Below are 26287 nucleotides of genomic sequence, written 5' to 3'. Positions count from 1 at the left end.
TTTACATAAAGGACGCACCAACTTGCAAGTTATATTTAAAATGTTATTTTAAAAGTAAAACGTTGTCAAATAATAAGAATTCAGTCTTCATTATACGCATGGTGATAACCCGAAACGAAAATCTGTAAGTGCGGTGAGGGTAGAGGAGGCGATGGGTGAGGGGGTGAGGTGAGTGTCTCGCGGATGACGACATTTCTGTTTTCCTTTTCTTGCTTTCGCTTTTCGAACGAGCCAGGGAAGGTGCAGGAGCCAGCTGATTGGCGCCGTGGAAGGCGGCGCAGAGGAGCAGGCACCACAGCCAGCGCGACAGCCACATGGAGTGACCATAATGGCGGATGTTTTCTTTTTCCGTCCGTTGGTCATCGAAATCGTCGAGCACAAAGGTGACAGCAACCCTTCTGTTTCTCTCACGAGAGCCGATCGCTCGTGTCGGCGATTCAAACGGCGATGCCAAAAGGCTACCGTTTGAGACTACCAACTCGTGTGCCGTGCGTCCGTCTGTACGCAGGTCCGACGGTCCCCAAACCCCGCAGTGGGCACAGAATAGTTGCCAGCGGTGCCAGCGTGTACGCATTCGGGGGTTACAACCCGGACAACGCGGGTGATGATCCAAGTAGCGCTCTCTTCCAGGAGGTGAGTCCCCAGTCGCTCCCGTGTCGCAAACTGTCACGTTCTAATGCTAGAAGAGATAGGAACGGTTTGTTTACTCCGGGCGTGCTGCTTCAATCTATATCTATACTTTCTTCAGTGAGCGATCTCATTGGCCGCGATCACTGTTTTCTAATTATCGCTTCAAATTAGTGTGCCTTGCCGTGCTGTCTTGACGATAGCAAGTCCGGGGAGCACTCTTTGTTTCTAACGAGAGCTGTGGTTCCATTGGTTCTGGGACTTTAATCTTCCTTTTTTTTTAACATCCGTGCGTGACGTTTTAGAACACTCCTTAAATGTAATGAGGGCAGTAAAATGACCCTGAGTGAAAGCTCTCTCTTCTTGTTTTGGCAGTTATGGATGTTCAACTCGTACACCAAAAGGTGGGCCAACCTGCTTATGACGGGAAACGTGCCAACGGAACTCGCCTCGCATGCGGGTAAGTAATTGTAAATTCCCGCTCGACGACAGCTAGCCGTGCCAATGCATGCAGCTATTTCGGCCGCGAATATGACCAATCGAGTTGCATTTGGCAATGAATTTACTGAGTACCCTCGGCCGGTATACGACGATAGACAGCCAGAGCAGGGTTGTAGCGCTATCATTATCATATGGTTTAAAGAGTCAGATAAATAATCCTGTATTTAAAAGAAATATCCCTATCCTGCCCCACGCATTGTTTCTTGCCAGAGGTGGAATCTGATGGAAGACACATTCATGATTTCGGTTTTCCTTAAATTGTCTGAGCTCTACAAACTTTTTTATGTACAAACGTGAGTACTTATTGGAGTTGTTCGCTGCGTTGCAAATAAGATGAAATCATTGTGTACCTATATTGGGAGCCCTGGTGCATATGCTTTATAGTTTTACAGCAGTGCTTAGGGGAATTTTTTTGGAGAGCCTCTATTGTCTTTAGAATTTACCTTTTGTCTTGCCGAGCACCGAGGTGAGAGCTCTGAGCAAGTCTGCTCTTGTTTGTACGTGGTAAGGAATGCATGCATGGCAATGCATTACTTAACTGCTAGCACATCTGTAAATCACTAATGTAGTCGCTGCTAACTGTCACAGGGACTTCCACCCTGTTTTGGCATGACGTAAGAAGTATCAGTTAACTGTTTGTGTTTTGTCTTGCATTGGCGGCTCAGCCTTGCTGCACCATGACAGGATGCTGGTGTATGGTGGCACCGGGGTGCCCTTTGGGGAGCGAATTTCCAACCGGCTATATGCGTTCAATCTTCGCACTCACCACTGGGACCTCGTGCCAACCACTGGTGACCTACCTTACGAGCAGTATGGCCAGGTATGTTGTAGCATTGATATTTGTTTTTCTGTGCATGCAAGAGATATAGTTTCTCTGCAATGCATGGAGTTTCTAACTCTCACCTTGAGGTATGTAGGAGTTAGCATGAGGTTTCCTAAAGACCACTTTAACCATCATGGATGCTCTGCTCTAAGCACTATAGGCCAGTGTGCCAGCAACTGCAGAACCATGACATTGGCCAAAAATAATGCAAAAATAAGCATTGCTTTACTATTTAATGTCATTGCATTTAATGTGCTAGATGTAAATTGCAGCAAATGAGTAGAAAAACACATAAGTATAAAATTTGCCCAGAATTATAGGTGGCCTCATCTCCTATTGGCCAAATATAGAACATCATATAAACCAATTTTTTTTTTACTAAGCAAGTGCATTTTTTAATCGGCATATTGAAAATACATATTGTCACGACTCAAGTCACAGGGAGCCGTGAAGGTACACGTAGCCGAGGACCTGAGAATAAGGTCGGCTTGTAGTTCCGATCACAGAGTCCAGCACCAGCGCGCCGCTCGTGCCAACAACCGCTTCGTCGTCGTCGGCACCAAGCACGGCTGTCGCGCGCCGCTAGGCACTTGGCAATATATATCATTTCAATAACAGAAGCATTGCAACGGTGCTCCTTGCTGTTAAACTTTCTCCACTGTGGTTTTTGCACACTATGGTCATCTGCGCACACCAAGTGCCATTTCTCATCATGTCCTGATGCTGCACGAGTACAGGCTTTGCAAAGAAAATCGTGAAACTTCTACCACGAGTAAGTAAATGAATTCATGAAGTCAGTTTCTGATGCAATATGCAGCTTCCTCCTTGCTTCGAAATCTGCAAGTAACATAGCTGTAGCTTGCCGAAGAAACATGCGTTTCTAAATTACATTTTACTCCATATATCAGCAGCAGCCATTGTAGCCACTGATGCATATGTGATTAGGCTTAAATGGAACATGCCAGTAAAAGTTCAGAAAACATCTGCGACCTTGTACTTACCATCATCTTTTCCCTCACAATTGAGAAATTATAACGGGTGAAGAAGATATATTACATGTATAGCCTGTCGTCAGCAGGGCCCTTGCAAAAAGTCACCTATTAACGTTGCGTCAAGGTTGCACTCTTTACTATACTCTACATACATTCCGTACCCCGTCATCATTCACCTCTAAACTTTCGTCTTCACCAACATCCTGTGAAATCATTAACTACCACCGACTTAGTTGCATGAAATACGCAGCCCCCACAAAGACCTCACTCATCAGGAAGCCTTGTACTATATGGCGAAACATGCAAGGCCACACACTACCAAACACAGATCAACACAAAAAGATTTTGCCCACAAAATATCCCACAAATGCATGTCCAGCCTGCGGAGAGGTTTCTGACACCCACCACATGGTCTGGAACTGCCCGGAGCAACGTAAAGCGTACAGTTTACAAGAACTCGGGGATGAGCAGTGGAAGGCGAAGCTGGCTTACACAGAGCTCCCCCTTCAGCACTAGCTGATTGTTTCCCGAACCTGGGTGAATGGCCCATGTAATTAGTACTTTACATTAATAAAGTTTATTCTCTCTCTCTGTCTTGAAGTATGTGGCCCTCCCTCACAGCTGTACGCCCTTACCCTTATGAAATGTGATTGTGACCCTTGTATCAACTTACTCTGCCTCGTATCATGTGGTGAATAAAGGCACTCCACACACATTTTCAAACACGATCCATTCATTTCCAAAAAGCTGACCTTCTCCAACATTTACTGCAGTTTATAGACATTTCGAATCGTGTCATTTGAGAGAAAAGTGCGTTCAATGTATTCATTTTAATACCTATGCTCTGAGGCCACTTGTAATGAAGATTGGTATGAGGTGTCTGTGGAAAGCTTAATTTGTTCTGATTGTGATAGAAATTATCAGCCTAAGTCTTGTTTTCTTGGCTTCGTATGTCAACACACTCAAGCCAGAGTGACCAACAGGTTAGTAAGATGTTGCATAATGTGCTCAAGCAAGCACTGATGACGTTGCCAAGTCACCTTTTTCTTCTTTTTTCTGTGTTCAGTAAGATGGAGACTCTGAGCTCAGTGGCATGTCTGATGATTGTGTTTTATGCAGCCTCTTCTTCAGGAAGCGCAGCTCTGACTGAAAATTCCCCTTAACTCCTTGGCTTTTGCAGGCTATGTGTGTGCACATGGGCCACCTGTATGTCCTTGGGGGCACGACGGGCTTCGAATACTCCATGGACGTTCACCAGTTGTGCCTGAGTGACCTCACGTGGAAGCGGCTCCACTGCCACTCAGAACCAACGCGAAGGTAAGCAGGCTTTCCTGTTTCGTATCCAATTTTTGTGACTCTCAGTTCTGCGGCGGATGGTGCCTTGAATGCCACTGGGTGATTGCCAGGAGTGGGTGCAGTGTGGCAACAGAAGGAAAAGACATGCTGCGTAGAGCACATCAGTGTAAGCAAAAATACATGATGCACTGGTCTGTCAGCTGGCCAGACCAGCTGGCCCCAACTTGGTGCTTGTTGACTTCCTTTTCCAAAATCTTCCTGGTCAATCCGAACATTGTCTTTTTTCTTTTTTTTATGGCGGCTTTCATATTACAAATCACTTGCCGGGGCCACTTTTTTTGTCGACTGCACTTTTTTTTTTTTTTGCTGCTGAAAAATGTTGCTTTGGCTAGGTGTCGTAATATGTCCTTTTAATATGGCTTCCATTGCTCATTACGGTGGATCACTTGCTGCTGCATGTCATGAGGTTGTTTGTAAGCACTTATGGAGTGCTGGAGGGCTGTACATGTGTGCCTTGCAGTGACCGTAACTCGTGCAGACCTTGCTGGTACCAACTTCCAGATGTCTTGCAGGTATCGCCATGAGCTGGCTGTGTACAAAAATCGCATCATCGTGCTTGGGGGTGGTACGGCACAGGATAGCCTGCCCCTGCGCAAGCTGCCAGCATTCAACACCACCCTCCTGCGCTGGGAGCTTCTGTTCACAGCACCCGACCCTCCGCATGGTAAGGAACCTGGCAGTCTTGGAACACTGACATTCCCACGTGCCATGTCTTGTGAGAATTGTTTGCGCAGAGATGACTGGCCATCACTGTTCCTTATGCAGTGGCAAAATATAGCTGGAAATCTCCTCTTTGTATAGCAGATGCACATAACACATATTTTGTCCAATATATAGGGCTATCGTTTCAACATTGCACATAGCCTTCAAGCGGCGTCATGGTAGAGGGCTTTGGAATAGTTTTTACAACCTGGAGTTCTCTTACATATACCAACATTGCATAGTACGCAGGTATTTGGGTGCTTTGAAATCATCAAATTGTGGCCACTGCAGCCGAGGCTTCATCCTGCAATCTTGCACTCGGTAGCAATACACGTAAAAACCTCCATTAGCCGTATGTGAGTTTCACTTCAAACCACCATGATGAGTAAAATATATGTAGTACACACGTGTAGGATTTGTTGTAAATGCAAAAGGATGATTTTCTCAGGATCTTTTGGCAACGAAGTTGAAACAGTATTCTATTTTGCTGCCCCCTATTAGCCAGCTTTCCTGTCAACACACATTGTGGACATGTCAGTGGCATTTCTGTGCCTGTACTAGTCGAAGACTTCAGTCTGTTAGCAAAAACCTCCATCAGCCATATGTCAGTTTTACTTCGAGCCTTGTTGTGTATTTTTGACCAGTGACATTCTTCTGAACTAGTACCTTGATATTGTGCTTGTAGGTTTCCCTTCAAAACGGAGATGCCACAGCTGTGTTCAGTATCGGGACGGTAAGTGGTTGCTTCTTTCTACAAATGGGGCATTAACTGTTGCTGAGTGATCAAGCTACACGTGTGTTCATTTTGTAGAATAAGCTTTGAAAATACTCTCAAGCTTCACTACCTGTATCTGAACATTATTCTAATCAGGCTGCATTGTTTCTTTGATTTCATTTTACTTTTTTTTAAATATATCTGCTGTGCTTAGCTTGTGGTCTAGGAGTTAGTATTCAGATGTGATGCCTACTTTAATTAAACTGCTCTGGAGAAGCATGCAAAACTTAGTAAAGCCAGTCTCTCTCAATACTTTTTTTTTCTGGTCACGAAATTCCTCCGTAACGCTACAAGAGAGGTTCATATACTGCCCGCGCCTGCCGCGCCGCCACTGGGCGCTGAAGGACACCGTCGAGGAGCTCAGCACTATCGACTGATCAGAAAGCATCGCCGCTGGTAGGAATTTCGACGTCTGGTGTTATGCTGTGCGTTGGCATCATGTAACTAGTGTGCGTGGATCCATGCCAAACACTTGCTGCGTACCAGTATGCCGTTTCGGCTATAAAGGTGTGACCGTGATGGTCTCGTTTCGCTTCTCTGCTGACAAGGAGCTGTCGAAAAATTGGAAGTGTTCAATACCGCTGGAAAAGACTGGTGGCTTCACTTTTGATTCTAAATATGTGCGTTTGTGAAAAGCATTCTCACGCTGTGGACATCATTCGTGTAGAGGAATTTACTGTGAACGGCGACGCGGTATCACTACTTGGGGGAGGCCAGCGCAACGGCCTTATGCTATCCCAAGGAATTTCGAAGGCCTTCCAAGCTATTTTACAATTGTCTGTCTAAACCACATAGGCGGTGCGGTCTTCAGTAGAGCTCGGAACAAGGGAATACCGCGGCGGTCCCAAATTTAATGATAACAGAGGGAGGTCAGCTAGCTCACCTCACATTTTACGAAACGTAAACAACGATATCTGTTTGTACGCAGCTAGTAAACAGCTGTAGCGCCAAGGTGCAGCCGTTGCTATCTGTGCATTCCTGGGAAAACATCGCGCACACTCCCGAAGTGCAGAATCTCGTGCTATTATCCTTAAGCATTCGTTTCTCGAATTCATGACTATAATTGCATAATTAGCGGCCGAAAAAAGCTTCAAGCAGAGATCAAAATCAATGCCACGGGAGCTGTAGCAGACGCGCGCCGCGGCTGTTGGAGGGCGCAAGAGAGAATGGCGGAGGTTATTGGCCGGCGAAGACAACGGAGCACCGCGACGACGTGCAGGCTGACGCGCGCCTGACAGCTCCGATCTCGATGATGTGGTGGCACCGGTGAGGCGGTGACACTGTAGCCTCGCATCGGCACGCCGCTGCCGCTGACCATCACCATAGAGCGTCAAGGGCAAATAAAGCAGAGAAAATGTGTTTGCTGACGATTTACCAACCGATATCAGATTTCGAAAATCTGACTGCGTCTTAACGTAGTGATCACGCGCTACTTGTTCAACACGAACTGCGGTGGTGTTTTCGCTTGCATGCTGCAAGTTTTGCGATCGGAGAGTACAGCATGTAGGCAAGAAACAAGTAAACGGTGCTGCGGCTCGTTTAGTGGGGCCAGAGTGGAGCTAAGTGGGCCGCAACATTATCAATTTCATTCGTAATAGGTTCTGTGCTGTGCAGTTAGTTTCACGCCTGGCATCTGCTCTGGTGAGGCATACACGTATATCGTTAGCGTTGTCCTCGTCTCTCGTGCAATTGCCAAATTAAGTGACGTAAGGATGTACTTCACCTAATAAGACAACCATGAGACAATTTGAACTTTTAGGGGCAAATAAGACTAGAAATATGACGGTCGCCTGCAGCATCGGCAGCGGATGCGTGACCTTCAGTGCCCAACTGCGCCTCTAGCGGCCAGCGCTGACCCTATATTAAACTTTGGCGTGAGTTTCGTAACCAGAAAAAAAAGTATTGAGGGAGTGTGGTAAAGCTTATGAAGATTTTATGTATGTCACTTGCTGTGTTCTGCTAAAACAGAGAAGAACGCACATAACACCAACTTCTACTGTTTTCTTTTTTTTTCCTATGTTCCGCAGCTGTGTTCGTGTGTGGGGGTCACAATGGCACGCGGGTGCTAGATGATGTGTGGCGGTTAGATCTGCCGACTCTGCAATGGCATCGGATGCCAGTGCGCCTGCCCAGCCCTGTCTACTTCCATGCGGCAGCTGTGTCTGAGAGCGGCCAGATGTTCATCTTCGGCGGCGTCACAGCAGTCGACGGCACGTCACGCTGCAATAGTCTCTGGTCCATGTGGCTCACTGTGCCGAGCCTGCTCGAACTCTCCTGGTTGGCGCTGTTACATACTGCCCCCTGGCTGGCCACCTTGCCTGCCAAGCAGCTGGCGAGAGATGGTGTTCCCCTTTCCATCCTGGAGAGGCTGCAGCGTTGAGCTGGACTCATTTCATCTCTCCGGTGTTGGCTAGTGGGTGAGAAAGCAAGACTTCACCAGTACGAAAGGCACACAGACTTTGTGTTGAACTTCGGTGAGTCTGCATCTGCAGCCCGCAGTGCTCGTCAACTCGAGGAGCTTCCGCCTACTTCTTGGATGCCTGACATGAAAGGATCTGCGTTTTGCCTCCAGGTTGTTGTTGGCTAGGAGCGCATTGGTTAAAGTTTAACAGTTGGTTCTCGAGAGACGGGGTAATTTTACCCTACTGTTGCTAAGCTGGAATAAGGATTCAACTGTTACTGCGTTCTTCTGCAGAGCACAGGTGCAATGCAAGTTTTCCCACCCTCTAACACCAGTGAATTGGCAGAAAAAAAATCATTTTAGAGAGTTGATTGTGAATTTCAAGGTGTGTTGTTCGACTGCAAGAGCGCCTTGCTGTAAACTACTGACTAATAAAGTCTATGCTCACATAAGTCGCAGTATGCTAATGCTGTCCTGGGAGCCAATACTAGCATCACGGTGAGTGCCACTCAGTTTTTTAGCTGGCTGTGTATAAAGCAGCGTTAGTTATGGCTAGCAAAGGTGATGACTTAATGTTTGCTTAGTGCTGTACAAGTGGGGAGTGAAGTTTCAGAAATATAAAAGTTGACTCGTTGAAGGCTGCTCACAGCAGCAAATGCGATGCACATTATTGTGCTAGTATTGTTGTATAATTTCAGCCATAGTAAACTACTGTAGACAAGTGTTTTCATGAAGACATTTTCCATAGCTCAACTGCTGAGACCAGAACAACTCTGTTTTGTTCAAGAAGCTTTCGAGTTTGGTACATATTACATCTTCTAGTAGAGGCATCTTTGACAAAAGCTTCAAGGCCATCTTTGGAAGCATTACATGTTCGGTGGAGTTTCAGGCTGCATTTATTATACACCTTTTCAAAACTGGCCAAAGGGCGCTGCCATATTGGAGACTGCGCTGTGCTCATAGCACAGGAAAAAGCTGCGGATTCTCCCCCCACACCTGCTTCACAGCCCAGTCAAACCGGTTTCTCGCAGGTGCACGGTTGTGAAAAGGTCTTAGCCAGTGTACATCGCAATGCATCAGCGCTGGGTTCTCGCCTTCAAACTTGCGGCATGTACAATGCATGAATAGTTATGTTCGAAACAGGACTTTTGTGTTGCAGCTTTGTGTTGCAAAACACAAAAATTATATGTCTGCACACCTTTAAAGCAATTTTGAGTGCACATAATCTGCTGCGGTCTTTTAAGTGTTTGGAACAAGCCAAATGCACTAAAATTCCTATTCAATTAAAGAGCTCACTTTTAACAGCTATTCAAGTGCCACTGCTGCCTTTTCATCGAGTATCTCTGATGGGACAAGAGTAGTGTGGGAGGAGCGATTTTTAATCTGCTCCTGAGAAATGACTTTAGAAAAAGCTCGAAAAGTGAGAACATTCGGCAGGAAATTCCTCATCACATGTGCGGTGGTGATGGCGAATGAAAGAGTGGGAAATACTAATGCTGACTTTATTGTTGCACTTTGGAGCTGCTGGGAATTTCCCCACGACCAGCTGTGACTTCACCGGCAGCTTGCGGAGCAATTCAAACATCCGAGTTGGAGACGCAAGGCCAGTGGCGATCAAGGTGCGTTAAAGCAGCTGTTTAATTACACAATTCTGTAATAGCATAGCAAAATAAAAATAAAATGGCAGTTGATGACGATGTCAGATGAACATTCCAGGCAAAGGCTTCTTGAATATCACGTGGTTGTTGCTAATACATGTTTCAGGGTAGACGAGAGCGTTCGGTCCATTTGGGAAAGCTGAAAAAAAAAAGAAAAAGAAAACATCGCATATGTTTAACTCTGCTGATCATATAAAAACAGCAAACAGTCGTGAAATTCTGAATCATCTGTGCTGTGGAAATGACGGGCGTGACAGTAAACAGGTATTTAGCAATGCAGATTTCAACACGGCAAAAATATGTCGGATGGTGATATCAGAGGGAGCACCCGGCTGCTAGGCTCCTTTGTTATAGATCAAATTGAATTTAATAATGATTCTAGCGCTTAACTCAAGCCCATAAGTCCAAGACCACAAATGACTCCGTGGTTAGCAATTTGAAGCAAATGGTAGGGCGAACTGTGCTATCCTCGGAGATCAGCGTATGAAAAGGGCACTGACGCAGTTTGCTTACGATCGAAAATGATCGGGTGATTTTTCGTGGTGTAGTTGTTCCAGGAAAGTGGCGCAGATGACGGCACTTGATGAGATCTAACTCGGAGATGAACTGAACTTTATGTAAAAGCTTAATACATACAGCATTTACAGCAAGATATGGAAAAATATAGGTCTGGCTACCGCGGCTTAGCTGAAGATGCCACGTTAAGCCACAGTTCAGAACACCCAGCTGGGCTCTCGAGCTCAGCACCGGTTGTAGATTAATTCGATGAGCTTCGAGGAATCGAATGATTACAGCTTCAAGGTGAAAAATGCAAAATATTTTGGCGCTAGACACCTGTACAGGCAAAAAGTGTATAAAAAAATAAAAAGATACAAACGACAATGACCTGCGGCCACAATCTGGCTGCCAAATCGAGGGCCCTGCCCCACAACCGTAAACTATGCGCACCCCTCTCTTACAGAGAATGAAAAAAACAAAAACAAAGACGAGAATGCAACGTTTCCTTTTGCCCCGTGTTGCCTACGCGTCGACATCGCAGCTGGTCATTTCAACGCTACTGCTGCCAATGCCAATTTGGCGGTGTCGCTTCGATGCATCCTTCCCGCACTTCTTGGCGCCGCATACTGCGATAAGTGGCCTTCCGGCACTCCCGAGCTCTTTACCCTGTCTGTGACCTTCACCCCAGCGCGCGCGTGAAACGACTTGCAGCGGGCCCCGTCCTAGTGGGTGATTACCTCTCCTTTGTCATACACAGGCCGGGACGGTCGCAGCGAAGACGCACCAGTCATTAGACACTTCTTATCTAATGGCCTTCGTTGGTGCTGCTCACCCTGCACCGCGCCGATACCTCAGTGACGATAGCCACCTTCGTGCTTTGCGTTTGACTATGTACGCCATATTAACGCGTGCCTACACCGACCTTTGCAGGTCGATAGTGGCGCCACATGCAATTTACTGTTGTTGAGCATGACGTGCTACAAATTCAGGCCCACTTCATTTTGTCTTCAGTGCCCTTTCAAACGAGCAGATGGGCAGGTAAAATTTTGTCGCGGATCACGAGCCGACATCTGTCCTTCTGCACGCACAGCGTGCCATTTCAAGCCTGAATACATTGTCTGAAGTGCCGTTTTCCCTTCCCCCCTCACAAAACAATGCTTACTCTGGGCCGCTGAACGCGGAGACGAATATGTTTATGACTGTAATGAGAAAGACACCAATGATGATGACGTTGTTGAACAGCTCCGCTCGTCGCTGCTGGTGCGTCTTGTTGATGTTGTATCGGCCGTTGAAAATCAGCAGAATTCCCACCAGAACCTGCGTAATATTGCGTATACACATGTCAGTACGGCACTGAGCGTAAGACAACATTACTAATCGGGCCCAGATGAATGACGTCAGATAATGAATGATAACTGTGCATCATTATTGGTTGAGTTAAATCACAACAAGCTGAGAGCGAACTATGGCGTGATGCCAAGTGCACATGCAATATGACACGTTTAACGCGACAGCTTTTTATCCCAGGCAGCACGAATCATTGGCCGAATATTGGCGTGTCGGCATTTCATGGATCCTATGTAGGTACGGAATTGCCAATATAAAACCAACATTGGCCCATAATGTGGGCTTCCTGGAGCAGTCCCGTTCTCCAGAAAATCTGGCTTCAACGCTGTCAGCGTTGCGAGAGGAATATCACAGGCATGCCTCTGGCAGGTGGTAGTTGACAGGCGGCATGGCCGGCACTGATTGGTTGGCGGTTTGTGTGACGCCATGAGACCACGTGACATGACGCGGCCGAGTTGGCAGGAGCTACGAATTCGGATAGCTCCTTCGAGATAGAAATCGAACCCATCGAGACCTTTGAATTCCCAGTCAGGCAAGCTAATCCTAAACTGGGCTTTATTACCTATGTATCTATGTCTGGTTGTCTTTCACATATATGATAGCTTTCAACATTATGCAAAGGAGCATCGACTAGGTAACAGAGGCACAAATTAAGGGGTTAGTGATTAGGCCAGCAGCATAGAACATGTACGGGAACGTGGATTCGAAATGGGAGCTGCTCACCGGAGCTCCTCTTATTTATTTATTTTTTTTTTTTGTAGAATTCATTCACTTTATGCCTTTTGCAAAAATGCCCTATCTTGTTTTAAAACCCTCGTGATGGCAGATGTCATGGCTGACGCATATATTTTACTTCATTATTTTATTTATTTTAGCAATGAGACTTAATGGTGATGGACAAATCTGCGGATATCATCATATGAACATCTGCATATGGCTAAGTGATGCTAGAACCGCCAGCTAGCCCACGAATACATTTTCTCTTTTAGTGACCTTGTGACATGGATGATGATGATAAACTCTTTATTTACTCCCAAAGAAGGGGAACCAGCCGAAAGACTGGTTGCACTGCTTAGAGAAGGTCAGCAGGGATCCCTTGGGACTCTGCGGCCTCCAATGCGCGCAGAATGAGCTGGCGCTGTTGAGCGAGCTCGGTGGTGCGCAGGAGGGACTCCCACGCATCCCTTGTAGCTGTATTGTCTGCGTTGTGTCGTATACATGTCCACACTATGTGAATGAATGTGGCCGGTTGTGAGCAGTGTTTGCAGCTAGGTGCAATAAGATTTGGGAAAATTTTGCTATATAGCCATAGGTTGGGAAAGGTTTCTGTTTGTATTTTGCGCCAATGGACGGCCTCGCGCCGGGATAGTTCCCGGTGTGCAGGGGGGTATAGACACCGTTCGAGCCGATAATGCTGGAGGATGTCCGTGTATGTAACAAGGCGTGACATGGCTGCGGCGTAAAGCTCTGTTGCCGCGATTCGTCAGCGCGTAACTTTTTTGGCGACATGACAATAATAGCTAAATTACCTCAATGAACCATCAAATATATGTCTAAATTTTGCCCTTTGTACGTAGTAGCAGCGTCCCCTTCAACAGTTGTCGACCGGACTTTAATATCACTGTCAAAAACCTATTTACCCCACAAATTTTCAGTCAAAAGAATAAAGTAAATTATGAATACTCCAAAGAACTTCCAGTCTTTCTTAATGTTTTACAAGCATGTAAAACACGCCCGGCTGTTACATCGACCCCTACTCCTAAGCAAACCTGTGTTTTTTGGCACACAACCATTTACAAGGGTCAAATATGATGCACCATGTGCTAACAATCCTCGGTATCTATATTTACCTATAATCACTTTTACAGCCGTTCTGTTTTACTACGCATGATAGTCGTACGTTTCTACGTAGCCGCAGATATATGGTAACGTATCAATAGCAATGCCAATCGCCTGAGATTTTCATTAGCTCAGGTTGCTTTAGAAATAACGTATTTCGAACAAGTAGTGTAAATGCTTCTTTCCAACTCGAGTCCTAATAATAAACCTCCACAATATATTCTACATCGCACAGCTCGGTTTATTTCGAGTATACATCGCACGCTTGAAAATATCTCTAAGCCTTCCATATTTTAACTCCCGACAATCAACATTCTGGTGGCTTTTGGAAGGTGCTTCTGGAACGCAGCTAGCATTCCCAAAGCGTATTTTAAACTCGATTTCATCTCCAATATTTTTGTTTTTCTATCCACTTCTGTAAGTGAAGGCATTGTAGAGGGCGGAAGAAAGTAGATAGAGCCACTGGAGGGTAGAGTTGCATTGTGATGACGCATCTGAAGGGTGAAGGCGGGTGGAACCGATCGTTATACTGTAAGTAGCTGGTCACTGAGGGGAGACAAGGCTTCACCCTCCGACGATATGCAGACACTGGCATTTTCACACAGTGGCACCGGCATGAATTTCGCTATAAGCGCGCCGCCGATGCGCGCTGGCGGTTTCAACATGTATGACACGAATGGAATGACTGCAACTGAAACTGGAAGGACAGTGTGAGAGAGAGAAAGAAAAAAAAAAGCTGTTTTGTTTTGCTCCGCCTAGTAATGAAAGCCTTGTACACAACGCTCGCTTTACGAAAGTCAATTTTTGACCCTTTACACTTGACATAGCTTGTGTTCATTAGCTAAGTAATGCCGAAAGTTGGGCGAGTTGTCCGTGTCTTACTTCCTTTCGTCCTTCGTGTACTTTTGTGCTATTTTCCATCATGAATGTTCATTAGCTAGAAAGGAGAATGCACGAAGTAGAAAGCACTGTAAGGAAAGTTATGACAGCCAATTGTGTGATCATAAGATGGTTTTACGAAAGTTAATGGCCAGAGTTGCGACAGCAAAAAATTGAGAGCTTGGCGTATTATCCGGGCATTCGCATTAAGCGGGAATATACCTGTAAGCCGATGGAGAGCGCGACGCAGGCGACGGTGAGCCCGTAGAAGCGATTCGCCTCGGGCCCTTCGTGCAGCAGGTGCTTGAGCTGCGACGCGTTGGCAGTGAGCAGGGCGATGTCCATCATGCCCTGCGCGATGCTCTTCTTTGTCGCATACAGGTTCATGTCCATGCAGCGGACTCGCTTGCCTCCCGGGCCCACGGCTCCGCCGCCGGGGCCGGGAGGGGTCACGAACCCAGGCTCGGGCACCGGCGGGTACGGGGCCTCGGGACTACCCTGCACGTGCGCGCGGGGAATGGGGGTCGTGAGCCGAAAGAAACTACAATCGATACGAAGGCCTCCCACATGCTGTTCACTTACCGTAGCTATAGTGACTGATTATAATGAGAGGTAAGAACATCAGTCGACCAATAAATCAATCAACCGATCAGTAAACCACGTTTTTCTCACAACATATCCCACACAGTGCGAGAAGTGACAGACCGGAACCTTGTGCAGAGTTCGCAGAGGTTGAAAGCCACGCCAGCAACTTTGTACACCGCCTGTTTGCTCCATGCATGAACAGCTCGATCTATTCAGAAGCCTATTAGTCCGCATGCAGCACTATAATAGGCATGCGTCGAAGGTATACCCGTACCTGAGGTTTCTATATTCCCCTGCTCTGTAGAAAATAGAAAAAGAAACTCGTCTACGAATAGCACGTGCTACGGAGGTCCAACAGATTACATTATAAGAAGTGTCACTTTCAAAATTAACTCAAATTTTAATTAAGCGCACTGGCAGTCGGAGTAATCAAAGTGCCGGAATGTCACGAGCAACGAGTGCCAAACACGTCATAAATATTTGATTTTAAATATGCACAGCTGCGAATAATTAGTCGTAAGAACGACAAAATTTAGCCCCTTTTAACGAGGTGCGTGCCTCGTGTACTTTAAATTACTCTAGATCACGTGTCGACAGCGTGGAAAACCGTCAAGTCCAGATTTCGTGCGCAACCACGATCTCGTGATCCTCAGGTACAGTAGATATCAGTTGGGAAGAAAATCCATTCATAACGTCCCCCTTGGCACATTCATCCGGCTAAAGGAAAGCTGTAAAACTTTATCGAAAACCTCGCTAGTAAACAACAACAACAAAAACACTTCAATATTTTCTTCAGAAAGCTTCTGAGAAATATTTACATTTATTTTTTATTTAGCAATATAGGTATGCGTGCTGCCTTGGACGGCGCTACTTTTTTCTGACGGCAGAGAGATAATGCGAGATAGTTTTACCCAATTCTTTTTTTTTTTTTTTTTTTTTGTAAAGTTCGCCACGAGGCATAAGTTGAGAAAGGGGAAATGGGATGCAGAAGATAGAAAGTTAAAAGAAAGAGTGAACTTAGGTATTCCAGTTGCGCTTAGGTATTCAAGAGGTTGGCGGTGCAGCGGTTGTCCATTGTCCACTTCTCGTAATCACAATCGCAAACGACCATGATAGACAAAAAACAAAAGAAAACACGTGCGCCATACCGCCGATCCATTTCTCACTTAAACTGCATACAGTACACATAGACGCCTAATTTTTGCGCCGATTTAATAGGTTACGCCACTGGGCGAATCAATTACAAACGGTGGACCTGTCCTCCTCGGTGCAGGCAAGCTTAAACCCGAAAGGAAAAAAAAAAATAAGCCATAAGTTTTGTTTTGTTTTTGCAGAACGAACGTTTAGTTGCCCGAAAAAAAAAATGAAATCAATTTTTGCGGGGAAAGGACTCGCTGTTCGGCTTTGGTCGCGAGTAGCATTAAAGTATTAAAGAGTAAATAACATGCCATAATTAGCAGGAATGATCTAAGGCCGTAACCGCCAGCGCAGAGAGATTGGACATATTATTTCAACCGCGAAATTGAATATTTCTTTTTTCATCCACATCTACCGTGGAACTGAATTTATAATCCAAGGTACTCTTCACCAGAAAAATACCAGCACTGAGCAGCCGCGGCGGCTAAAACATTTGCTGTCGCAACGCACGTGAAATCACACCCTTACCTTAGGAGTCTCCGCATTCATATGCTCCGTATAATTTTATGCGTTCCTGTGTTTTTCTCTCCCTCGGCACACGCCGTCTATGCGTCAAGTGACGGCTTGGTCCAGGGCACCTAGAAACTAGTCATTAAAAAGTTTCGGAAAAAAAAATAATAATAAGACGCTTAGTGCCACTGGGGCACGCACGAAGACGATGAGACGACCTGACGGATAGATCAGGCGCCTCGCTGGCAGAGCGGCAATCGCGTTCAACTCCTCGGGACTTGCCAAACTCTATTCGGCCATGGCAGGGCATGCGCCATGCTCGGCCAACGTGGCATTAACGTGGCGTCGCCTCCATTCATCAACACTGCGCGTCGCAAATACAGCTGCGCGCATCTGAAACCGAAATTAGAGCGGCGCGCACGTTACGCCGTCTGCTACCTTGCTGCTTGTCTCTGGGAAAAATCCTAGGGAACAGGGAATTCTTGGCTTCTCTAGGAAAAATCCTAGGGAACAGGGAACTCTTGGCTACACACACGTCTGCTGTGCGTTTTGCGCTAGGGAAGCTCCTAGGGAACAGAGACCGCTCAGCGCTGTTCGCGCGCCAGACAGAGCGGCGCCTACGCTCGCTCGAAGCGTCCCGCATGAGTCACGCTCCGTTTCAGTGCTCCCAGCAGGGGCGAATGCGCGGCACGAGCCAGCGGCAGCACTGCTCTGACAGCGGCAGTTGTCAGGATCGTACGGAAGTGCCCTGATGGGCCACGCAACACAATGGATCGGTTTTGCAGTTCTGCCACTAGCGTGCTGGGGAGCGAGAAAAAACAAAAACCTAAGAAGAAAAATGCGGTTTCACAACAGCGTCGCGTGTGTCGCACATCTACGCTATGCGCATATTTCAGCACTTATGCCGGCCTGTCTCTGGTGTAATCGCATAAGCGCCGCTTCCTCAATATAGAATTCTTGCCCTTGCACCGTTTTTTATATATACATAGTTCTTGTTTGTTTTTTTACGTCTGTTCTTGTGCTGTGCGACCGTCAATTGCGCTTCGTTTCATAATGTCTTCCCTTCCTTTTGAGTAGTTTGGCAATGCCCTAGAATGGGAGAAACTTTCTCGTAGTTTTTTTAGATTCTGTTGTTTTTCTTCTTTTTTTCGACGCAGCGATAAAACATTACCTCCCAAGGTTGAGGCGCAGTAGCGGTCACTAACTGTTTCGATACATACGAAACATGAAAATAATCATGCCCTTATGTAAAATGACAATATCGTAGTGTTTTCTGTCAGTGAAAATATTTGCAAACTCCTGCACTGTCAAATCGAGCAGCGACCGCATTTGCAAAGTACTAATCGCCTCGGATATCGGCAACAAGTTTTGGCCGTGAAATCGACTTGTTCCTTCATATTTCTTCCCTGTGGAGGTTTCTGACCACGCGTCAAGACTATATTTTTGTATCTAGAAGAGCTAAAAAATGCCGAGCCGGCGAACGCGATGCAGTGAAAAAAAAAAAAAAAAAAAGAAAAGAAGAAGCAGCTTACAATTAAACCTCGTCGTAGCGATTAAGCCAACGGTTCGTAACGAAATAACAGATTATCCGGCAACACGTGACTCCAATGGCAATCCGCTCCCACAGCATGTGATAATACATCGTTCCAAGGAAGTGAACCTTTGCTCTCATTGGATGCAACGATCCACCCTCTTCACACACCCACATTCAGTCGGAGACAGCTTACCGGTTTCAAGCGCGCCCCGGCACGCGATACGCAATACGCGCGCGAACGCCGCCTCCGGATACAGCGAAGCGCTGCTAATAGCGAAGAAATTCATGCCGTTCTTTTGTACACTTGCGTTTAATTTTTAATTTTTATTCTTCGTTCCTCGGGAGTTTTTTAATCTGTCATGGCGAAGTTTGACGCTTTGTCAGGCACGTGGTTGCCTTTTCCCTAACTTTTAATGCTGATATCAGTGTTCAGTCGTCAGAACAAAAACCATCTTCAAGCTTCGTAACTTCGTTAAACTGTAACGGCACTAGAGGGCATGAAGCAACCGTTCGCAAATGAACGCTGCATATATTTCACGCAGCAGGAGAAAGAATGTGCACGTCCCGTTGGGACGCCCAGCATCTGTACAGGATGCAAGCACCGCGGGCGGGTCTCGCCTAATTGCATCGACATCCGTCTCTCGCACGGGCGAGGTCGACCACCGGGGAAACCTTTGAGTCTCTGATACACCCGGGAAACGGCGGCCGCCACGTATTCCGTGCCTTTCAAGCATGCGGCTATGACAATTGAATAACGATGTACAGACACCTCCTAAAGCGAAATGAAACCTCACGCCACCGGTAAAGAAAGACATTGGCTACGAGTTCAAAAATGCTTTGTATTTTGCAGCTGTAAATAAATACAACAACAACAATGAATTGAGGAGCCATAGTTGTACCGAGTTCAGACATGGTATCCGCGGCACTGTTGTGTTGTGTTGGTTTTTTTTGGCGCATAAGCAAATAAAGCTATCATGCGCCACGAGCAAGGTGAAAATTTTGTTTTGCAAAAAATGGGAAAATGAGTATGTTAAAAACTAATTTGTTTAAAAAGTCTCCTTTTAAAAACTTGGGTTGTGTTAGATTCAATGGCGCTTAAGCTACCAACACCATGATGTGCCTGGCACAATGTTTCAGTTTCTCTTCATGAAGTATGTTTCATTTTTTTTACAGCTTGTGTAAAACATTTGCTTCCCTTATGAAACTGAAAACACAAGATAAATCAACAAGTCCATCATCTTCTAAAATCAGTTTAGGGTGAAAAGGAATGTATTCTTTGTAAAATTTGGCAAAAAATGTTTTCCTTATCCTTTAAAGACCTGCGCATGTGAATAAAATGTGGTTAATAGTTAGTTCCTCTCCGCATTTTTCGCATTGGGGTTTCTCTTCTTTTTTCAACAAAAAATTGTGTGTCAGGTGCGTGTGTCCAATGGGGAAAGGGCATAAGATTACTTCTATAAAACGCTCCTGATGCCGGCACGACATCCATTCTCCCAAAATGGGCTTTACTAAGTGTAGTTTATTTCCTACTTCACTGTCCCAGGCAGACTGCCATTTTTATTTTAATTTGCGATGTACAAGTTTCGTACAGTCTTTGTAAGGTATGCTTATACTTTTTATTTTCTTGTCGCGGGCTTTAGCAGCACATGTGTCTGCTCTCTCATTGCCTTTAATGCCCACGTGACTCGGGACCCAGCAGAATGTTATGTTGTATCCTCGAGCTATGGCTGTTGTTATATATAGAGTGCCGCGGCGAGCTATGCCGCGGCACTCTGCAGTGGTATATCCCATTGACTAACAAGGCGCCATGCTGTGGGCAGCATGGTGACGGGTTCGAACCCGGCCGTATATCGATGGAGATAGAATAAGGAGCTGCGCCGACCTATCTTGATCTGTCTTGTCCGTTAGCTTGATCTGTCCATTGAATCAAAGCAGACGGAATCCTTCACAGGGTGTGTTCGCACCGCAGATCATCTTCCGGGCTCTCAAATATCCCCCAGCCGTCGCAACGGGGCGGGTCCCATCAGAACGGCGATCAATCGATGCTCACGGGTCGAATTCGTGCGCCCACGATGTTCGAAGCAAATAGTGCGCGGATTCAAAAAAAAAGAGGTGCGGTTATGGTGTTCGGATGGAACACCACGAGCTCCCTACTCTTTCTACACAGCCTTGCTTCATCCTTAGCATCATGGGGCGATCGAGATATACGCATACCAGCCGAACAATGAGACAGTTACTGCGCATTTTAATTTTCGAATTACTAGATAATTTAATGAGGGCTAGATCAAAAGGTTGCACTGAACGGTAAAATAATTTCGTTTTTTTTTTTTTTTTTTTTTTTTGCTTCTCTGCTTAAGAGACAGCTATTCGATGGTAGCTTGTCTTGAGGCTGCGCTAGCACTTTTCTGCTTATATGGCGTAGGCATGTTACGCAAATGTCCCGAGTTTTTTTTTTTTTTTTCGCGCCTAACTTCATTTTCTTTTTCTTTTTTTTTGTCAGTTAAACGCGCCTCATCTCAAATAGTTCTCTAGAAGGCGAATATGTGAAAAAGACACAAGCCACAAAAATAAATTAAACGCCGAAACCAAAGTTAGGATGCAACATATCCTTGTTCATTACTCGATTTGAGGCCCTACATGGTACATGGTATATATATATATATATATATATATATATATATATATATATATATATATATATATATATATATATATATATATATATATATATATATACACACACACACGAGTGAAGCGGCTACATATTGTAACAGCTGTTTCAACTAGTACCCGTCTTCATTCATGATTCCAGAGGGATAATTTAGCGATACCGGCAGTCGTAAAGATGGTCGTAAAAGCAGCAGGTTGCGCTCTAACATATGCTCCCCTCGCCAACACTCTTCCACCATCCTCTCCTTTTCTCAGAAGAAAGCGTTCTTCGTATATCCGGCCAAATGTGCAGTTGGTTTATTTTTGCCTCGCGCGCGCTGTCGCGTAGCAACACATGCGTGCCCGCCCCTTACGCACCTGCACGACAAAGCTTCGCAGTTGTTCGACACGCGCTCAGTTCACTGCAGTGTTGTGCAAAACCCGTCCCTCGATATATAGTGTTCTTTTCATAGAGTACACGTAATTGAAGCGCCGGGCGCCAGGCCAAATCAACGCGCCGCTCCTACCCCGGAAAAAGGATCAGAGAGAAGCAAACGAACAGGCAGAAAAGAAGGGAAACCCGCCGGACCGGGTTAGGCCGACGAAGATACTGCTCAGCTCGCGCAAGTGCCTGCGCTTAGAGCGCATTCCCGGAAGATATTGGCGCGTTTACGCCGCGATCTGCGCGCGTGATCAACACTAGTGCTGGTTTAATTGGCTCACGCGGAGAAGGTCCTAAGCGCCCGGAGTGTGTTTATAACCGTTGCGCACGTTTCTTATGTCGTTTGTTTCGTGATTGTGATGGAAACGTTTGTTGACATTGCGGATAGTTTCTCCTATATTTCGATGGACTTTCTGCGGAGAGTTGGTAGAAAACCTGAGAGTGCATATTTGTGCAAAGTCACTTGCAATGAAGACATTATTGCGATCCATACGCGTCCAACGACGAACCCTGCAACTCATCTTTAATGGTCTAGCTTAATTCTCCGTAGTCGTTTGCCAGTTGGGCACCGTTTCGCACTTGTAATTTTTTTTTTTTTTTCGCAGCTATAGCTCGGAAAGTGGCTTGGCAAAAGTGTGGTTTAACGTGCATATATTATGGAACAGTAAGATATGCGCTTTCGCTGCCAAGCTTCTAAAGTATCATGTTAAGCAAGACCTATATCTCGTAAAGGAGCGCGAAGAGCACGAAAGCAGACGAAAAGAAACATCCTCCGATTCGTTGCTTGAAAACAAGCTTTATCATGAAAGGCTTCCGTCAGATGATGCTCAGACGCTCGTCGAAAGAGGAACTAAGCTGCTTATTTGGTATGCCACACTTCCACATGGAGCATATGCAACTGTACGGACAGAAACAAATGAGATGATCGCCAGGGGAGAAAGGAACAGAAACCATGGAAAGCACACCGCTCGAGAAGCACTCAAACGCGTGCCGCGGGCTTCCGAGACATGCCGATGATGAATGTCTGTAGAAAGCAGCCACTCGCCTCTCGCTCGATGAGGCGCCGGTCCGGCGGTTCCCTGACGTCTTCGGACATGCCGCTCGCCATGCCGGCGCCGTTGACCGGCCTCGTGGGCACTCGCTTGTACAGCACCACCACGTCTCTGTCGTCGTCGCCGTTGACCGTGGTGCAGATCGCCGCCTCCAGCCTCGCTTACTTCCCTCCGGCCGCCGCGGATGCGCGGACTGCCACCTTGGTTTCAACGCATCGAGATGATTCGGCGCGCCGCCGAGAATCAACCGCCCCACGCGAACACGTCCCAGCTAAGAAGTCCGAACGCGGCGCTAACCCCCTCGCTAACGGCTACCGCTTCTCTCTTCCTTTCCAGCGCTCCTAGCGGAACGGGCGTTGCTGTCGTTGCCGGCGGTAACAGCGGCGCTTCGGCGGCTGCTGCCGTTTTGCCGGACGCGCCCCATGCTGCAGAGAAGCCAGAAAATCTGGGGAATATAGGGAATCTAGGGAATCTAGAGAGTTTGAAGAGTTCACTTTTGTAATTTATTCATATGCATGGCGGTAATGTGGTAAATATGCCTGCTTGTTGCAAAGGCTTCACCGAACTTGTGCAAAAAGTAGCACACCATTCTATATATATATATATATATATATATATAAAATTATTTGTAAGCTGTTATGTCGTCTGTGAACAAAAGTTGAATGAAATTAGCTGTAATTTTACCGCATAAAAAGCCGCAGCTGTCTTCTTATCCGCTAGAAGCGCTCAACTCTATCAAACTTAAATATTCGTCAGGCCGATTTACGCAACGCTTCTAACTTTGAATTGAGACGATCTGCCTAGGGAAAGCCTTGCGATAATTGGCGAGCCTGTGTAGTCTTGGCGGCTGTCGGCAGACGGCGCGTTGTTTGAAGCCCGAAATGGCCATCGCGTTGACGGAAGCGGAGGCAGGAAGTTTGAGCACAAACGGAAGCGGAAGCGGGAACTGTTTCTTGGATTTTCAGAGCTCATATATATATAAAGCCCGATAACAACGATGAGGCGACCTTGGACTAGCTGACGCGTACGCGCGCATGTGAAACAACTGCTTGAAAGTCGCGCTCAAAAGACTGGTTTCGTCAACACCTACAGATGCCAGGCCGTTTCGTACTCCGGCACCGCGTCTCGCTGCATTCGCAGAATTCTTCCAGAGAGCGTTGACGCTGCAATAATTGTTAGAAATGAGAGTAGGTGTCGTGTCGACGTACGTGTAGAGGTAAGGCTACCCCGGTGGGCGTAAGGAAGGACGCCGTGTGCCAGTGTGACAGGATGCGAGTCCATGATGTTGCAGGATTCCTATTGTATTGCTCGTTCATTGTTTGTTTCTCGCGCTTGAACAGCACCAAAACAAAAATGCACTATTCCTCCGAACATAAACGGAATGAAAATTGGTGGGTGTCGGAGGGATTTTGGTGAGTTGAGGCCCTGCCCCTGTCATGTGGACATGGGGCTTCCTGTTTGCTTGCCCTGAGTGTCCTCGTTTATTTTTATCTTTTTTAATACATAGATTTCTTCCGTAACGACTGTTAGCTGAACTCTTTTCTTTCCTTTCCTTTTTTCGCTAGTTACACATCAGTTCCCTTGTTCTTACCTGTTCTTGGGACCTGCATTCTTTAGCCCTGAGCTGCCCTCTGTCCCCTCTCTCTGTCTTCTTTTTTTTTTTATTCCCCTCGTCTTCTTTTCTTGACTTCTCTTCCTTCTCACAGTTCTCCGCACCTTCCTTCATCGGGGCCGCTTGCGAGCACATCGGACGTTTCTTGGCACGCTGAATCCAGCATCCTGTTTTTTTTTTTTGTTTCTTTGTTTTTTTGTCTCTATAATGAGTCAATTTGTCGCGAGTGTCATTTATGCCCTAAAAACCACTTTTGCCGGCCGACATTTGTGACATAGTTAGTTAGTTGTATGAGGTTTTATGGCGCAAGAGCAACTATGGCTATATTGCGCCAAACACAAGGTTTGATTATTTGTCATGTGAAGTGCTTAAGAGTTATGGTTCCATATATTCGATTTAAAACATTGGCTTCCTTAAGAAATGTACAAACTAGAGAGAAATCGACGAATGCTTGTTCCCCTAAAAGCAATGCAGGATGAAATGGAATGTGTTCATTATAAAATACAGTAAAATATTTTTTTTTTCCTGAGATTCTCAAGTTGCATGCATAAGATTAAAATGTGTTTGACTGTGAGCTCATCTCCGCACAATTAAAACACTGGTTCGTCTTTATTTGTAAAGAGAAAATTATGAGCGATATGTGTGTGTCCTATGCGTAGACGGCATAAAATAACCTCAATAAAATGTTCCTGATGTCGGCACGATTTTCATTCCCCTAAAAAGGGCTTTACAGAATGTAGCTTGTTCTTTTCTTCATTTTCTCAATCAGCTTGCCATCTAGCTCTTAGTTTCCTGTGCACCAACTTTATACAATCCTTGTGTGGTAGGTTCTCACGTTTTATTTCTCTGGATCTTGCTTGTGCAACACATGCGTCTGCCCTCTCATTACCCTTAATCCCAACATGACTGGGGACCCAGCAGAATGTTATATTATGCTTTTGTGACGCTATCTGTACATTTGTGCCATAGTTTTTCTTTTTCCTCTGATTGGCTTTCCTTAAATTTTCTCTTTGGAGTTTCCCATTTTCTTTTATTTTCAATTTATTTTTGCCTGCGATAACCTCCGATTGGGTGTGGGCTTTCTCTCACGTTTATTTAGTTTTTTTTTTTTTTTTGTCATCTTGAGAGTTTACAATGAAGGGTGTCGGACGGAGGAGGGGTATAACTTGTCGAGGCTACTTATGTCATGTCATGACGAAACTCTCTGTACCGCGAAAAGCGCAGCAATTTGTTTCTTTCTTTATCATGTCTGAGTCAGATGAAAACGTTTCGCCACTGTTCTTCGAAAGGAGAAGTCGATTTCGACTAACCTTGCATCCGAATCGAGCGCTAGACATGAAGCATGCATCGGGAAGAGCGCGGTTCCTGGGAAATGTCAAGATTTTAGGCACGAGTTTAGTTATCATGGCGTATTTTTAGATTACAAATTAACCCAACGTTTCTGGACCAACTCGGTCCCTTCGTCAGAGGTGACTCACATATGCAAGCCCGCAGAAGCATGGCAGCGGCTTTCCCTTAAAATGTGGCGGAGTCCAAGGGAGTTGGTCCCGAAACGACAACAAATTTTCGGTTGGTCTTAGTATTTCCCTCTTTTGTTTCAAATCCCAACCAGGCGCACTTCAGCCGAAGACGTCCTCGTTCAAATGATGCCCTCACTACTCTCAGTGGATCAAGGACTCTGAAGCGTGAAATTTTTATCTGTTGTAGGCCGTCATTGCACCCGCCACCGCTTCGGTGGTGGACTACGGCTGTTGTTGCGGCGCGCGTCTTTCTCCCTCTTCTTTTTCTTTCTTCTCTATTTTCTCTTCTGTCCGCACGAGACAGCGGATTTAGACAGGAACTATATCTGAGGAGACGAGAGCATGAGCGGCTCCAACTCAACAGACAGAATAAAACTGGCGCAGTTATCAGCGCTAATTAACAAGCATTAAGTATCTGAAATAAGGAAGTGTAATGTGGAGAGAAGCGAGTGTGCTCCAAAGAACGGCAGTATCACAGAAGCGCTCAACAGGAAGCGGCATAGGCAAAATCAGATGCATGCGTCGAGAGACAAGGCGCGCCGTGTCATTACCAATGTCATTACCAGTCGAAATATCGGAGTTTTCACTGGTCAATACAGCATCCAATGCAATCAGGACGATAACTAAAGGTGCTGTAGTGCACAGCAATCAGGCATTCCATCGGTATCAAAGAACGAATGAAAAAAAAAAAAAAAAACTTTGAATCAATGAAAAGGGGGAAAGCAGCTGGGGAGGATCAGGTATTGGCTGGTTTGTTAAATGACTATGGATGAATCGTCGTAAAACTGGCCACTATGTATACGCAGTGTCTCATGACCTCGAGAATGCCGGAACGTTGGAAGAGCTCT

At 46.0% G+C, this 26287-nt stretch overlaps 2 protein-coding genes across 3 annotated transcripts in view; one reads left to right on the top strand and one right to left on the bottom strand.

Annotated features, from left to right (window-relative positions):
- Positions 1-169: 169 nt before the first annotated feature.
- slim (scruin like at the midline) lies at positions 170-8629 on the top strand. 2 transcript variants are annotated; one of them, XM_084579125.1, is made up of 8 exons: positions 170-383; positions 509-633; positions 1003-1087; positions 1794-1948; positions 4124-4260; positions 4812-4963; positions 5687-5734; positions 7804-8629. In XM_084579125.1, exons 1-8 carry the CDS (start codon positions 329-331, stop codon positions 8154-8156), a joined length of 1110 nt encoding a protein of 369 aa, XP_084435251.1. In that variant the 5' UTR covers positions 170-328; the 3' UTR covers positions 8157-8629. The 2 variants fall into 2 exon arrangements, with proteins under 2 accessions (XP_084435251.1, XP_084435252.1); XM_084579126.1 differs by lacking the exon at positions 170-383 and having other exon boundaries at positions 507-633; positions 1813-1948.
- A 1162-nt stretch (positions 8630-9791) lies between these two features.
- Positions 9792-26287, bottom strand: part of LOC146179497 (ninjurin-A-like) — a 28473-nt gene continuing 11977 nt past the window's right edge. The window contains exons 4-6 of the mRNA XM_084579127.1: positions 14621-14896; positions 11496-11650; positions 9792-9974 (exon numbers count right to left, since the gene is read on the bottom strand). Coding sequence (XP_084435253.1) covers positions 9938-9974; positions 11496-11650; positions 14621-14896 — 468 coding nt within the window. The 3' untranslated portion in view covers positions 9792-9937. The remainder of the gene's footprint in view (positions 9975-11495; positions 11651-14620; positions 14897-26287) is intronic.

The sequence above is a fragment of the Amblyomma maculatum genome, chromosome 9, assembly GCF_055883805.1.
Source record: "Amblyomma maculatum isolate TAMU_Amacu chromosome 9, ASM5588380v1, whole genome shotgun sequence".
Lineage (NCBI taxonomy): Eukaryota > Metazoa > Arthropoda > Arachnida > Ixodida > Ixodidae > Amblyomma > Amblyomma maculatum.
This window is presented reverse-complemented; position numbering and strand designations above follow the sequence as displayed.

Bases quoted from the DNA above. Each gene is read 5' to 3' on its own strand.
- slim (XM_084579125.1), top strand. From the start codon at position 329: ATGGCGGATGTTTTCTTTTTCCGTCCGTTGGTCATCGAAATCGTCGAG. The intron at 4,261-4,811 runs GTAAGCAGGCTT...GATGTCTTGCAG, and splicing joins CACTCAGAACCAACGCGAAG to GTATCGCCATGAGCTGGCTG. The intron at 4,964-5,686 runs GTAAGGAACCTG...TTGTGCTTGTAG, and splicing joins AGCACCCGACCCTCCGCATG to GTTTCCCTTCAAAACGGAGA.